Below are 16,658 nucleotides of genomic sequence, written 5' to 3'. Positions count from 1 at the left end.
AGCCCTTTTGGGGCCATTCCCAAGTGTTTTGAGACCATTCCCAAGCCCTTTTGGGGCCATTCCCAAGTGTTTTGAGACCATTCCCAAGTCCTTTTGGGACCATTCCCAAGCGTTTTGGGGCCATTCCCGGGCGTTTTGGGGCCATTCCCAAGCGTTTTGGGACCATTCCCAAGCCCTTTTGGGGCCATTCCCGGGCGTTTTGGGGCCATTCCCAAGCCCTTTTGGGGCCATTCCCAAGCCCTATTGGGACCATTCCCAAGCGTTTTGGGACCATTCCCAAGCCCTTTTGAGACCATTCCCAAGTGTTTTGGGACCATTCCCAAGCGGTTTGGGACCATTCCCAAGCCCTTTTGGGGCCATTCCCAAGTGTTTTGGGGCCATTCCCAAGCCTCTTTCCCACCTTTTCCCCACCATCTCCGCCCGTTTCCCTCCTCCCATCCCGCATCCCTGCGCTCCGGATGAGCGGGGACCGAGGGCAGCGGCCGTTGCCATTCGGCTCACGGCTGCTCCGGGATGAGTCACCGGGAATGGGGACGTGGCTGCCGCTTCCTCGACATCCCCCCCCTTATCCCAACCCCTTTATCCCAACCTTTTATCCCAAACCCCCTTCTATCGGGATCTAATGGGGGGGGGGTGCGCATCCCATCGCATCCCCTCCCATCCCCGGCAGGAGGGGCTGGGATTCCAGCTCTGGAGCGGGTTGAACCCCCTCTCCCTTATCCCGACCCCTTTATCCCAACCCCCCTTTTATCGGGATATGGAAGTTTGGGGGGGGGGGGGTGCGCATCCCATCACATCCGCTCCCAGCTTTGGGAGAAGGGGTTGGAATTCCAGCTGCGGAGCGGGTTTAACACCCCCCCCTCCCCTTTATCCCAACCTTTTATCCCAAACCCCCCCGTTCTATCGGGATCTAAGGGGGGGGGGGGTGCGCATCCCATCGCATCCGCTCCCAGCTTTGGGAGAAGGGGTTGGGATTCCAGCTGCGGAGCGGGTTTAACTCCCCCCCTTATCCCGACCCCTTTATCCCAAAGCCCCCCTTTTATCGGGATATGGAAGTTGGGGGGGGGGGGTGCCCATCCCATCGCATCCCCTCCCATCCCCGGCAGGAGGGGCTGGGATTCCAGCTCTGGAGCCGGTTTAACCCCCCCCCCTTATCCCGACCCCTTTATCCCAAACCCCCCTTCTATCGGGATATGGAAGTTGAGGGGGGGGATGGTGCCCATCCCATCGCATCCCCTCCCATCCCCGTCAGGAGGGGCTGGGATTCCAGCTCTGGAGCGGGTTGAACTCCCCCGCTCCCCCCCGTTCCCCCCCTTTCCCGCTGTATTCCCATAGGGAATGCCCTCCCCCGGCCGCCCGCAATCTCGGCTCCTCTCTATTATCCCGCTCATCAATCACGGCCCCGAGCGCGCTGCTGATGCCGCAGCTCCGCTTTGTCTCGCACGCGGGGCCCGGCCCACGCCGCCCACATCGGGGTGCCCCCCCCCCCCAGCCTCCCCTTTGTGTCCCTGCACCCCCAAACCTGGCTATGACCCCCCCCCAAAGTGGTCCTCAATGGGATGCAGGGCTCTCAATAAGGACCCCAAGAGCCAATGGGGGTCCTATGGGTTCCCCCAACAGCCTAAGGCAAAGCATCCCCTATCGGAGTCCCTGCACCCTCAAACCTGGCTCTGACCCCCCCCTCCCCCAAAAGTGGAGTTTGGGGACCCCAAAGTGGTCCTCGATGGGATGCGGGCCCCCTAAGAACCAATGGGGGTCCTATGGGTGCACCCCAACAGCCCGATGTAAAGCATCCCCTATCGGAGTCCCTGCACCCCCAAACCTGGCTCTGACCCCCAAAAATGGTCCTCAATGGGATGCAGGGCTCTCAATAAGGACCCCAAGAGCCAATGGGGGTCCTATGGGTGCCCCGAACAGCTCGATGCAAAGCATCCCCTATCGGAGTCCCTGCACCCCCAAACTTCGCTCTGCCCCCCCAGAATGACACTTGGGGACCCCAGAATGGTCCTCAATGGGATGCAGGGCTCTCAATAAGGACCCCAAGAGCCAATGGGGGTGTTATGGGTGCCCCCAACAGCCCGATGCAAAGCATCCCCTATTGGAGTCCCTGCAACCCCAAACCTGGCTCTGACCCCACCCCAATGGCGTTTGGGGACCCCCAAGTGGTCCTCGATGGGATGCAGAGCTCCCATCAGGGACCCCAAGAGCCAATGGCGGGGCTGTCCCCAAAAGCCCGATGTAAAGCATCCCCCATCTCAGTCCCTGCACCCCCAAACCTGGCTCTCACCCCCCCCCCCCAGTGGACTTTGGGGACCCCAAAGTGGTCCTCGATGGGATGCGGGGCTCCTAAGAGCCAATGGGGGTCCTATGGGTGCCCCCAGCAGCCTGATGTAAAGCATCCCCTATCGGAATCCTTGCACCCCCAAACCTGGCTCTGACCCCCCCAATGACATTTGGGGACCCCAAAGTGTCCCCAGTGTGCACCAGACCTCATAGCCCACCCCGTGTCCAAGTGGGGGTCCCATGGGTGCCCCCCATCACCCCAAGCCAAAGCAAAGGGAGGCAGCACCCATGGGTGCCATGGCCTGGCACAAGGGAGCCCATTGGGGACCATGGGTTCCTGGGGGGGGGGGGTCCCCCATTTTGCCCCATGCCGGAGGGGGGGGTAAGGGGGGGGGGGTGGGTGTTACATAGGTTATATAAAGGCTCATTAATATTAATTAGCCCTAATGACGGGGGCTGAGCACGGCGCGTGCACCCGAGCAGCGCGGGGGCTGCTGGGACACCCCCGAGCCACGGACCCCCCCCTCCCCTCCCCAGAGCACCCCAACATCCCCCCCCCCGTGTGTGTGTGCCCATGAACCCCCCCATAGGGTTGGGATAGGGATGGGGGGGGTCTCGCACCCCCATAGCGCCATAGGGGTGCACGGGGGGCTGCTATAGCCCATAGGGGTCTTGGGGTCCCCCCCTTAGGGGTCTTGGGGTACCCCCCATAGGGTTTCAGTGGTACCCCCAATAGGGGTTCAGGGATACCCCCCATAGGGTTTCAGTGTTAACCCCCATAGGGGTTCAGTGGTACCCCTCATAGGGGTTCAGGGGTACACCCCCTATAGCCCCATAGGTGCCCTGGGGTACAGCCTCTGTAGCCCATGGGGGTCTTGGGGTGACCCCATAGGAGCTCTGGGGTAAAACCCCTGTAGTCTCTATATAGGGGTCCTGGGGGATACCCCCTTTGGGGTCCTGGGGTAGAGCCCCTATAGCCCCATAGGGGTCCTGGGGTACAGCCCCTATAGCCCCATAGGGGTCCTGGGGTAGGGCCCCTATAGCCCCATAGGGGTCGTGGGGTAGAGCCCCTATAGCCCCATAGCGGTCCTGGGGTACAGCCCCTATAGCCCCATAGGGATCCTGGAGTACAGCTCCTATAGCCCCATGGAGGTCCTGGGGTACAGCCCCTATAGCCCCATAGGGGTCGTGGGGTAGAGCCCCTATAGCCCCGTGGGGGTCGTGGGGTAGAGCCCCTATAGCCCCATAGGGGTCCTGGGGTACAGCCCCTATAGCCCCATAGGGGTCGTGGGGTAGAGCCCCTATAGCCCCGTGGGGGTCGTGGGGTAGAGCCCCTATAGCCCCATAGGGGGTAGAGCCCCTATAGCCCCATAGGGGTCCTGGGGTACAGCCCCTATAGCCCCATAGGGGTCCTGGGGCACCCCCCCAGTGGGTCCCTGTGGTTCAGCCCCATGGGGGCCCTGCGGGACCCTCCTCTCCCTCCACTTTTATGGGGGTCCGGGGCTGCGCCCCCCCCGTACCGGGGCTGAAGCGGAGGGGGGGGGGGGGGGCGGGGCCCCGGGCCCCCCCCCCCCCCCACTCGCCCCCCCCAACCCCCCCCTCCCTCCTCCGCCCCCCCCCGGTGCCGGCTCGGGGAAAGTTGCGGCGAGCCCCGGGGGGGGGAGCGCGGGGCACGGAGCTACCGGTAACAGCGGGACCCGGAGCACGGAGCTACCGGTAACGGCGGCGCTACCGGTAACAGCGGCGGTACCCGGGGCACGGAGCTACCGGTAACAGCGGTACCCGAAGCACGGCGGCACCGGCAGCTCCGGCGGTACCCAGAGCACGGCGCTACCGGTAACAGCGGCGGTACCCGGAGCACGACGCTACCGGTAACGCTGGTTCCCAGAGCACGACGCTACCGGTAACAGCGGTACCCGGAGCACGGCGGCACCGGCGCTTTCCGGCCGAGCATCCCCGGGTAGGAGCGCGCAGCATCCCCGGTCCCTCCCCGTTTCCTCCCGTTCATCCCTCCCTGGACCCCCGTTACCGTTCATCCCCGTTCCCGTTCATTCCTCCCGTTCCCGTTCATCCCTCCCTGTCCCCCCGTTACCGTTCATCCCCGTTCCCGTTCATCCCTGTTCCCGTTCATTCCTCCCGTTCCCGTTCATCCCTCCCGGTTCCTCCCGTTCCCGTTCATACCCGTTCATCCTTCCCGTTCCCGTTCATCCCCGTTCCCGTTCATCCCTCCCGTTCCCGTTCATTCCTCCCGCATCCCCCCGTTCCCGTTCATTCCTCCCGTTCCCGTTCCTCCCTCCCGTTCCCGTTCCTTCCTCCCGTTCCCGTTCATCCCCGTTCCCGTTCATCCCCGTTCCCGTTCATCCCCGTTCTCGTTCTCGTTCCTCCCTCCCGTTCCCGTTCATCCCCGTTCCCGTTCATCCCCGTTCCTGTTCATTCCCCCCGTTCCCGTTCATCCCCGTTCATCCCTCCCGTTCCCGTTCCCGTCCATCCCGTTCCCCTCCACCCCCCCCCTTGCCCCCATCCCGTTTCCCACCCCCCCTCCCCTCCCGGTGCCATCTTAGCTCCGGGCCGGTGCCGCCTGCGCAGCCGCCGGGTCCCGGGGCTCTGGGGGGGGGCGGTCCCGGGGCCTCGGCCGCGGGGCTCAGGACGGCTCCGTCCCCGCCGCAGGGGCCATGGAGCCGCCGCGGAGCCTCCCGGAGCTGGAGCCGGAGCCCGAGCGCGGGGCCCCGGGGCCCGCCGGGGGGGGCTCCCCCCTGGAGGAGAAACCCGTGCCCAGCAAAAGGATCTGGGTGAAGCTGCGGGCGCTGTGAGTGAGGGGGGGCACGGGGGGACCCCAAAACAGGGACCCCAAAACAGGGACCCCAAGAGGGACCCCGAGAGGGACCCCAATAGGGACCCTAATAGGGACCCCTGAACAGGGACCCCAATAGGGACCCCTCAATAGGGACGCCAATAGGGAACCCAACAGGGACCCCAATAGGGACCCCCCCAAAACAGGGACCCCAAAATAGAGACTCCAAGAGGGACCCCAATAGGGACCCCTAATAGGGACCCCCCCAATAGGGAGCCCAACAGGGACCCCAACAGGGACCCCAATAGGGACCCCGAGAGGGACCCCAATAGGGACCCCCCAATAGGGACCCCAATAGGGACCCCGTTAGGGACCCCAAAATAGAGACCCCAAGAGGGACCCCAATAGGGAGCCCCAATAGGGACCCCCCAACAGGGACCCCAAAACAGGGACCCCAATAGGGACCTCAAAACAGGGACCCCAATAGGGACCCCACTAGGGACCCCCCCAACAGGGACCCCAATAGGGACCCCAAGAGGGACCCCAATAGGGAGCCCAATAGGGACCCCAAAACAGGGACCCCAAGAGGGACCCAAAAACAGGGACCCCAAAACAGGGACCCCCAATAGGGACCCCAATAGGGACCCCAAGAGGGACCCCAATACAGGGACCCCAATACGGAGCCCAATAGGGACCCCTGAACAGGGACCCTAAAATAGAGACCCCAAAACAGGGACCCCCAATAGTGAACCCCAGTAGGGACCCCAAGAGGGACCCCTGAACAGGGACCCCAGCACCGGCTGTACCCCAAAGGCTCCCCCCATAGCCCGGGGTGGCAGCGGGGGGGGGGCAGTAGGGGGGGGGTGACAGGCAGCTTGTGGGGGGGGCGTGGGTGCGGGGCCCAGGGCTGGCAATGGGGGTCACTGGGGGGTCCCAGCACCCACTGTGATACAGGGGACCCCATCCTGTGGGGGTCCGTAGGGATGGGGTCATGGGGATGGAGTCCATGGGGGTGGGGTCTATAGGGATGGGGTCCATAGGGATGGGAGTCCATAGGGATGGGGTCCATAGGGATGGGGTCATGGGGATGGGGTCGATGGGGTTGGGGTTTGTAGGGATGGAGTCTATGGGGATGGGGTCCATGGGGATGCGGTCCATGGGGATGGGGTCTATAGGGATGGGGTCCATAGGGATTGGGGTCCGTAGGGATGGGGTCCATGGGGGTGGGGTCCATAGGGATGGGGTTCATAGGGATGGGGTCCAAGGAGTTGGGGTTCATGGGGATGGTGTCCATGGGGATGGGGTGCAGGCAGGTGACAGTCACCGTCCCCAAGGTCAGGTCCCTCTGTAGCCTGTGGGTGCTCCCTGCTGGCTTTGAACGTGATGTGTGCCCCCCCCCCCCATCATCCACTGGATGAGGACCAGTGGGTGCCAATGGGGACCAGTGGGTGTCAATGGGGACCAGTGGGTGCCGATGGGGACCTGTTGGGTGCCGATGGGGACCTGTTGGGTGCCGATGGGGACCTGTTGGGTGCCGATGGGGACCTGTTGGGTGCTGATGGGGACCTGTTGGGTGCCGATGGGGACCTGTTGGGTGCCGATGGGGACCTGTTGGGTGCTGATGGGGACCTGTTGGGTGCTGATGGGGACCTGTTGGGTGCCGATGGGGACCTGTTGGGTGCTGATGGGGACCTGTTGGGTGCCGATGGGGACCTGTTGGGTGCCGATGGGGACCTGTTGGGCACTGATGGGGACCTGTTGGGTGCCGATTGGGACCTGTTGGGGGCTGATGGGGACCTGTTGGGTGCCAATGGGGACCTGTTGGGTGCCAATGGGGACCTGTTGGGTGCTGATGGGGACCTGTTGGGTGCCAATGGGGACCTGTTGGGTGCCAATGGGGACCTGTTGGGTGCTGATGGGGACCTGTTGGGTGCCAATGGGGACCTGTTGGGTGCCAATGGGGACCTGTTGGGTGCTGATCAGGACCTGTTGGGTGCTGATGGGGACCTGTTGGGTGCCGATTGGGACCTGCTGGGCACTGATGGGGACCTGTTGGGTGCTGATGGGGACCTGTTGGGTGCTGATGGGGACCTGTTGGGTGCCGATTGGGACCTGCTGGGCACTGATGGGGACCTGTTGGGTGCGATGGGGACCTGTTGGGTGCCGATGGGGACCTGTTGGGTGCCGATTGGGACCTGCTGGGCACTGATGGGGACCTGTTGGGTGCCGATGGGGACCTGTTGGGTGCCGATGGGGATCTGTTGGGTGCCGATTGGGACCTGCTGGGCACTGATGGGGACCTGTTGGGTGCTGATGGGGACCTGTTGGGTGCTGATGGGGACCTGTTGGGTGCTGATCGGGACCTGTTGGGTGCCGATGCCATTGCCAGTGATGCCTCCAGGAGGCTGAGCTGGACCAGGACCGGGAGCTGGCATCAAGCGCATCCCCCCGTGTCCCCATATCCCTGTGTCCTGGGTGCTGGGTACTGGGTGCAGGATGCCCCCCCCCCATGTACACGCACACACACACGGGAACACGCATGCACACACGTGCACGCACACAGGACACACATGCACATGTGAGCACACACAGGACACGCATGCACACACGTGCACGCACACGTGCACACGTGCGCTGCCCACGCAGATCAGGGCCTGTGTGGGCGCATCCATGGGATCCCAGGGCTGGAAGAGGCAGCAAAGAGCTCCCACATCCGGCTCCGCTTCCTGATGGAGCAGGGTCCCGATGGCACAGGGGCCCCATAGCACTGACTGAAGCCATAGCACAGGGTCCCTATGGCACCCATAGCACCCATAGCACAGGGCCCCTATGGCACCCATAGCACAGGGCCCCTATATCACCCATAGCACAGAGTCCCTATGACACCCCAGCACCTATAGCACATAACCCCTATGGCATCCATAGAACCCATAGCAGAGGTCCCTATGGCACCCATAGCACCCATAGCAGAGGTCCCTATGCTACCCATAGCACAGAACCCCTATGGCACCCATAGCCCAGGGTCCCTATGGCACCCATAGCACGCATAGCAGAGGTCCCTATGACACCCATAGCCCAGGGTCCCTATGGCACCCATAGCACCCATAGCAGAGGTCCCTATGGCACCCATAGCACAGAATCCCTATGGCACCCATAGCACAGGCCCCTATGGCACCCATAGCACCCATAGCCCAGGATCCCTATGGCACCCCTAGCACCCATAGCAGAGGCCCCTATGGCACCCCTAGCACCCCTAGCACAGGGCCCCTATGGCACCCATAGCACCCATAGCCCAGGATCCCTATGGCACCCCTAGCACCCATAGCCCAGGATCCCTATGGCACCCCTAGCACCCATAGCACAGGGCCCCTATGGCACCCCTAGCGCCCCACAGCGCCCGCTGCCCTTAGGCTGCGCTTCCTGGTGAAGCAGCTGGACTCGGGCGAGGTGAACGTGGAGGAGCTCAAGCGGAACCTGGAGTACGCGGCCTCCCTGCTCGAGGCCGTCTACATCGACGAGACCCGGTGAGGGGCTGGGGGTAAGGGGTGCCACTGACCACCATTGACCACCATGGAGCACCATTGACCACCGCTGAACACCATTGGGCACCATTGACTGCCATTGACCACCATTGACCACCATGGAGCACCACTGACCACCATGGAGCACCATTGACCACCATGGAGCACCACTGACCACCATGGAACACCACTGACCACCGCTGAACACCATTGACCACCACTGACCGCCATTGAGCACCATTGAACACCACTGACCACCATTGACCGCCATTGACCACTGTTGAACACCATTGACCACCATTGAACACCATTGAGCACCATTGACCACCATGGAGCACCATTGACCACCGTTGAGCACCATTGACCACTATTGAACACCACTGACTGCCATTGACCACCATTGACCACCATTGACCGCCATTGACCCCATTGACCCCCGTTGACCACCGTTGACCACCACTGAGTACCATTGAGCACCATTGACCCCCATTGACCACCGTTGACCACCGTTGACCACCACTGAGTACCATTGACTACCATTGACCCCCATTGACCCCACATTGACCACCGTTGACCACTGTTGACCACCACTGAGTACCATTGAGCACCATTGACCACCACTGACCACCACCGACCACCACTGACTGCCATTGACCACCATTGACTACCATTGACCACCATTGACCGCCTTTGACCGCCTTTGACCGCCATTGACCACCACTGACCACCATTGACTGCCATTGACCACCGTTGACTACCATTGTTCCCCATTGGCCACCACTGAACCCCATTGACCCCCATTGACCACCATTGACCATCATTGACTGCCATTGAAACCCACTGACCGCCATTGAGCCCCATTGACCCCATTGACCCCCATTGACCCCATTAACCCCCATTGACCCCCATTGACCCCCATTGACCACCACTGACCCCATTGACCCCCATTGACCCCCATTGACCCCCATTGACCACCACTGACCCCATTGACCCCCATTGACCCCATTGTCCCCCATTGACCCCCATTGACCCCATTAACCCCCATTGACCCCCATTGACCCCCATTGACCCCCATTGACCCCCATTAACCTTACGGCTGTACCCCCCCCGCAGGCAGATGCTGGACACGGAGGATGAGCTGCGGGAGATGGGCTCGGATGCGGCCGTGCCCTCGGAGGTGCGGGATTGGCTGGCGGCCACCTTCACGCAGCAGGCGCGGGCCAAGGGCCGCCGGGCCGAGGAGAAGCCCAAGTTCCGGAGCATCGTGCACGCGGTGCAGGCCGGCATCTTCGTGGAGAGGTGGGGATGGGGCATGGGGGGGTGAGAGACACAGGGGGTGCTGAGCACCCCAAGAGGGCCCCAAGCATCACAGGGGGAGCTGAGCACCCCAAGAGGGCCCCAAGCATCACAGAGGGAGCTGAGCACCCCAAGAGGGCCCCAAGCATCACAGAGGGAGCTGAGCACCCAGGTGGGGCCCAAGCATCACAGAGGGAGCTGAGCACCCCAAGAGGGGCCCAAGCATCACAGAGGGAGCTGAGCACCCCAAGTGAAGCCCCGAGCATCACAGAGGGAGCTGAGCACCCCAAGAGGGCCCCAAGCATCACAGAGGGAGCTGAGCACCCAGGTGGGCCCCAAGCATCACAGAGGGAGCTGAGCACCCCAAGAGGGGCCCAAGCATCACAGAGGGAGCTGAGCACCCCAAGTGAAGCCCCGAGCATCACAGGGGGAGCTGAGCACCCCAAGAGGGGCCCTGAGCATCACAGAGGGAGCTGAGCACCCCAAGTGAAGCCCCGAGCATCACAGAGGGAGCTGAGCACCCCAAGTGAAGCCCCGAGCATCACAGAGGGTGCTGAGCACCCCAAGAGGGCCCCAAGCATCACAGAGGGAGCTGAGCACCCCAAGAGGGCCCCAAGCATCACAGAGGGAGCTGAGCACCCCAAGTGGGACCCCAAGCATCACAGAGGGAGCTGAGCACCCCAAGAGGGCCCCCGAGCATCACAGAGGGTGCTGAGCACCCCAAGAGGGCCCCAAGCATCACAGAGGGAGCTGAGCACCCCAAGAGGGGCCCCAAGCATCACAGAGGGAGCTGAGCACCCCAAGAGGGCCCCGAGCATCACAGAGGGAGCTGAGCACCCCAAGAGGGGCCCAAGCATCACAGAGGGAGCTGAGCACCCCAAGAGGGGCCCCAAGCATCACAGAGGGTGCTGAGCACCCCAAGAGGGGCCCAAGCATCACAGAGGGTGCTGAGCACCCCAAGAGGGGCCCTGAGCATCACAGAGGGAGCTGAGCACCCCAAGAGAGCCCCAAGCATCACAGAGGGAGCTGAGCACCTGGGGGATGGTCCCAAGGGCAAAGTTGGGTTCCTGAGTGCAAAGGCCCCGAGCACCCACCTTTGCCCCAGCACCCACTTTTCCCCCAGCACCCACTTTTCCCCCAGCACCCAGTTTTGCCCCAGCACCCATCTTTGCCCCAGCACCCACTTTTCCCCCAGCACCCACTTTTCCCCCAGCACCCACCTTTGCCCCAGCACCCACCTTTGCCCCAGCACCCACTTTTCCCCCAGCACCCATCTTTGCCCCCAGCACCCATCTTTGCCCCCAGCACCCATCTTTGCCCCAGCACCCACATCACCCCACCCCTTGCAGGATGCTTCGCCGGTTGTACACAGCCGTGGGGCCCACTTACTCCAGCTCCGTCCTCAACTGCCTGAAGGTACCAGGGGGTGACTGGGGGATGGGGGGGGGCACCCCGATTCCATAGGGATGGATGGGATTTTCCCATGGGAGATGGCACCCACTGCTGCTGGGCATGGGTTGGGTACCCCTGGGCAGGGCTCAGCATCCCTGTGGGCATCCCTGAGCATCCCTGGCCTTGTGCATCCCTGTGCACCCCTGTGCATCCCTGTGCATCCCTGTGCATCCCTGTGCATCCTTAGTGCATCCTGGGTGCATCCCTTCCATGGCTCAACATCTCTGTGCTTCAGTGGCCATCCCTGAGCATCCCTGCCCTTGTGCATCCCTAGTGCATCCTTAGTGCATCCCTGTGCATCCTTAGTGCATCCCTGTTCATCCCTGCTCATCCTTAGTGCATCCTGGGTGCATCCCTTCCATGGCTCAACATCTCTGTGCTTCAGTGGCCATCCCTGGGGCATCCTTGAGCATCCCTGCCCTTGTGCATCCCTAGTGCATCCCTGTGCATCCCTGTACATCCCTGGTGCATCCCTGTGCATCCCGGGTGCATCCCTGTTCATCCCTGGTGCATCCCTGTGCATCCCGGGTGCATCCCTGTTCATCCCTGGTGCATCCCTGTGCATCCCGGGTGCATCCCTGTTCATCCCTGGTGCATCCCTGTGCATCCCGGGTGCATCCCTTCCATGGCTCAGCATCCCTGCGCTTCAGTGGCCATCCCTGGGGCATCTCTGAGCATCCCTGCCCTTGTGCATCCTTGTGCATCCCTGTGCATCCCTGGTGAATCCCTGTGAATCCCTTCCATGGCTCAGCATCGCTGCCCTTCAGTGGCCATCCCTGAGCATCCCTGCCCTTGTGCATCCCTGTTCATCCCTGTTCATCCTTAGCACATCCCGGGTGCATCCCTCCCACGGCTCATCATTCCCGAGCTTCCCTGTGCCTTGCTGAGCATCCCATGGGATATCCTCCCCCCGGGGTGATGCCCCTGTATCCCATTCCCCCCCTCAGAGCCTCGATGTGTGGTGCTTCGACGTCTTCACACTGAACCAGATGACGGAGGAGCACTCCCTGAGGACCATCGTCTTCGAGCTCCTCACCCGACACAACCTCAACAGCCGCTTCAAGGTGCACCCATGCCCCTTGCCCGTGCCCACCCATGGGTGCTGGCCATGGGAGGCCTTTCCATCCATGTATCCGTGCCTCAGATCCCGGCTGTCTTCCTGAACACGCTGCTGGATGCACTGGAAACGGGCTATGGGAAGTACCGGAATCCCTACCACAACCAGGTCCACGCTGCCGACGTCACCCAGACCGTCCACTGCTTCCTGGTCCGCACGGGCATGTTGGTAGGATCCCATTGGGGATCCCATGGGGGTCCTATGGGGTCCAATTGGGGGTCCCATGCTGTCCAATGGGTGCCCCGGCCATGCTGGTCCAAGCGATGCTTGTTGCCATGGAGACGGTGCCACCATGGCAACAGTGCCGGGATGATGGGGGGAGCAGGGTGGCATTGGGTGACTCCAGCACATGCACACACCAATCCTGCATGGTTCACACGTGTCCACACACGCTTGCACATGCGTGTGACATGTGACGTGTGTGTGTGTGTGTGTGTGCCCCCCACCCCAGCACTACCTGACGGAGCTCGAGGTCCTGGCCATCATCTTCGCGGCCGCCATCCATGACTACGAGCACACGGGCACCACCAACAGCTTCCACATCCAGACCAAGTGAGGGGGGCACCGGTGCCATGGGTGGCATGGGATGGGTGGCATGGCATAGCATGGAATGGGTGCCATGGCATAGCATGGGATGGGTGCCATGGCATAGCATGGGATGGGTGGCATGGCATAGCATGGGATGGGTGCCATGGCATAGCATGGGATGGGTGGCATGACATAGCATGGAATGGGTGTCATGGGTGGCATGGGTGGCATGGCATAGCATGGAATGGGTGGCATTGCATAGCACGGAATGGGTGGCGTGGCATGAGCAGGGCTGGGGACCTGCTATGGGCATGGAAAGCAGCACCTTGGGGACACCCAGGACACCCAATGTCACTGATAGGGGCAGGATACAGATGTGCTGGCACCTTGGGGGTACCCAATACCATTGATGCAGGCAGGATACAGATGTGCCAGCACCTTGGTGGTACCCAATGCCATGCATACATGTGTGCCAGCATCTTGGTGGTACCCAATGCCATGCATACATGTGTGCCCGCATCTTGGTGGTACCCAATGCCATGTATACATGTGTGCCAGCATCTTGGTGGTACCCAAGGCCATGCATACATGTGTGCCAGCACCTTAGTGGTACCCAAGGCCATGCATAGAGATGTTCCGGCACCTTGGTGGTACCCTAGGCCATGGATACAGCTGTGCCAGCACCTTGCTGGTACCCAAGGCCATCGATACAGATGTGCCAACACCTTGGTAGTACCCAAGGCCATGGATACAGCTGTGCCAACATCTTGGTGGTACCCAATGCCATGCATACAAATGTGCCAGCACCTTGGTGGTACCCAAGGCCACGGATACAGATGTGCCAGCATCTTGGTGGTACCCAATGCCATGCATACAGATGTGCCAGCACCTTGGTGGTACCCAATGCCACGGATACAGATGCTCTGCCCCCCATCCTGGGGACCCCCCCCCCTTTCCTTGGTGCTGTACCCCCAGGTCAGACTGCGCCATCCTGTACAACGACCGCTCGGTGCTGGAGAACCACCACATCAGCGCCGCCTTCCGGCTCATGCAGGACGAGGAGATGAACATCTTCGTCAACCTCACCAAGGACGAGTTCGTGTAAGGGGTCCCCCCATCTCCCAAAGCATCCCTCACCCCCCCCCCTTGGTTTTTGGGGGGGCGGATGGGGATGCGGGGGGGCTGATGCTGTTCCCCCCCCCTCTATCTCGTTGGGGTGCAGGGAGCTGCGGGCGCTGGTGATCGAGATGGTGCTGGCCACAGACATGTCCTGCCACTTCCAGCAGGTCAAGAGCATGAAGACGGCGCTGCAGCAGCTCGAGAGGTGAGGGCCAATGGGGCCCGGTGTTAGGGGGAGGTGGGGTTAAAATGGGGGGGATCAAGATTGGTTTTGGGGTTAAAAAGGGGGGATTAAGCTCAGTTTTGGGGTTTAAAACAGGGGGGATCTAGGTCAGTTTTGGGTTTAAAACCGCAGGGATCAAGCTCGGTTTTGGGTTTAAAACAGGGGGATCAAGGTAAGTTTTGGGGTTAAAAGGGGGGGATCAAGGTCAGTTTTGGGGTTTAAAAGGGGGGGATCAAAGCTCGGTTTTGGGGTTAAAAGGGGGGGATTAAGCTCAGTTTTGGGTATAAAATCGGGGGGATCAATCTCAGTTTTGGAGTTTAAAACTGCAGGGATCAAGCTTGGTTTTGGGTTAAAACAGGGGGATCAAGGTCAATTTTGGGGTTTAAAAGGGGGGGATCAAGGTCAGTTTTGGGGTTAAAACAGGGGGATTAAGCACAGTTTTGGGTATAAAATTGGGGGGATCAAGCTCAGTTTTGGGGTTTAAAATTGGGGGGATCAAGGTCAGTTTTGGGTATAAAAGGGGGGGATCAAGCTCATTTTGGGGTTTAAAACAGGGGGGTCAAGCTCAGTTTTGGGTTTAAAAGGAGGGGAATCAAGCTTGGTTTTGGGTTTAAAGGGGGTGATCAAGGTCAGTTTGGGGGTTAAAAGGGGGGGATAAAGGTCATTTTTGGGGTTAAAAGGGGGGGATCAAGGTCAGTTTTGGGTTAAAAGGGGGGGCTCAAGGTCAGTTTGGGGGTTAAAAGGGGGGGATGAAGGTCATTTTTGGGGTTAAAAGGGGGGGATCAAGGTCAGTTTTGGGTTAAAAGGGGGGAATCAAGGTCAGTTTTGGGGTTTAAAAGGGGGGATGATGCTCAGTTTTGGGGTTAAAAGGGGGGGATAAAGGTCATTTTTGGGGTCCCCCCCTTATCCAGGATCGACAAGTCCAAGGTGTTGTCGCTGCTGCTGCATGCAGCTGACATCAGCCACCCCACCAAGCAGTGGTCGGTGCACAGCCGCTGGACCAAGGCCCTCATGGAGGAGTTCTTCAGGCAGGTAAGGGTCCAGCCGTGAGGCTGGGTAAAAGAGGGGACGGACAGGGATGGATGGAGGGATGATGGATGGATGATGGATGGATGGATGGATAATGGATAGATGATGGATGGATGCAGGGATGGATGGATGCATGGATAATGGATGGATGATGGATGGATGATGGATGGATGGATGCATGGATGGATGGATGGATGATGGATGTTGGATGGATGGATGGATGGATGCATGGATAATGGATGGATGATGGATGGATGATGGATGGATGGATGCATGGATGGATGGATGGATGATGGATGGATGCAGGGATGGATGGATGCATGGATAATGGATGGATGATGGATGGATGCAGGGATGGATGGATGCATGGATAATGGATGGATGATGGATGGATGATGGATGGATGCAGGGATGGATGGATGCATGGATAATGGATGGATGATGGATGGATGGATGGATGGATGGATGATGGATGGATGGATGATGGATGGATGAATGGATGGATGGATGATGGACGGATGGATGGATGGATGATGGATAGATGGATGATGGATGGATGAATGATGAATGGATGGACGGATGGATGGGTGGATGGATGGATGGATGGATGATGGATGGATGGATGATGGATGGATGAATGATGAATGGATGGATGGATGAATGATGGATGGATGGATGGATGGATGGGTGATGGATGATGGATGGACGGATGGATGGATGGGTGGATGGATGGATGATGGATGGATGGATGGATGGATGGATGGATGATGGATGGATGGATGATGGATGGATGGATGATGGATGGATGGATGGATGGATGGATGGATGATGGATGGATGGATGGATGGATGGATGGATGATGGATGATGGATGGATAGATGATGAATGGATGGATGGATGGATGATGGATGGATGATGGATGGATGTATGGATGGATGGATGCGGGCTTCCCTTAGGGATGGGGCTCTGTTGTGTTGCCAGGGGGACAAAGAGGCTGAGCTGGGGCTCCCCTTCTCGCCGCTCTGCGACCGCACGTCCACACTGGTGGCCCAGTCCCAGATTGGTGAGTGGGGATGGATGGGGATGGATGGAGAATGGCCCAGCCCCCATCCTGGCCCCCTATACAGGGGGTCCCCATGGTCACCGTGTCCCTGCCCCACACCAGGGTTCATTGACTTCATCGTGGAGCCGACCTTCTCCGTGCTGACCGATGTGGCCGAGAGGATGGTGCTGCCCACGGCCGAGGAGGGCACCAAGGGCAATGGCAACGCCGTGGGCAACCAGCAGGGCAGGTTGGTG

General features: G+C 60.7%; 1 protein-coding gene across 1 annotated transcript; it reads left to right on the top strand.

Annotated features, from left to right (window-relative positions):
* Window positions 1–4,079: 4,079 nt before the first annotated feature.
* Window positions 4,080–16,651, top strand: LOC133220216 (dual specificity calcium/calmodulin-dependent 3',5'-cyclic nucleotide phosphodiesterase 1B-like; the record flags this gene model as incomplete). Its single annotated transcript, XM_061368166.1, has 14 exons — window positions 4,080–4,145; window positions 4,210–4,243; window positions 4,951–5,089; window positions 8,485–8,598; window positions 9,709–9,894; window positions 11,241–11,307; window positions 12,291–12,407; window positions 12,488–12,628; window positions 12,912–13,012; window positions 13,964–14,089; window positions 14,211–14,312; window positions 15,242–15,362; window positions 16,341–16,422; window positions 16,525–16,651. Coding segments are annotated over exons 3-14 (1,418 nt in total), but the record flags the coding sequence as incomplete, so codon positions are not given.
* Between the last annotated feature and the right edge of the window lie 7 nt (window positions 16,652–16,658).

The sequence above is a fragment of the Neopsephotus bourkii genome, unplaced genomic scaffold, assembly GCF_033783945.1.
Source record: "Neopsephotus bourkii isolate Nb327-2 ecotype Australia unplaced genomic scaffold, CSIRO-AGI_Nbou_v1 NB_135, whole genome shotgun sequence".
NCBI classification, from domain to species: Eukaryota; Metazoa; Chordata; class Aves; order Psittaciformes; family Psittacidae; genus Neopsephotus; species Neopsephotus bourkii.
The sequence above is the reverse complement of the archived record's forward strand: the minus strand, read 5'-3'. Positions and strand labels throughout refer to the sequence as shown.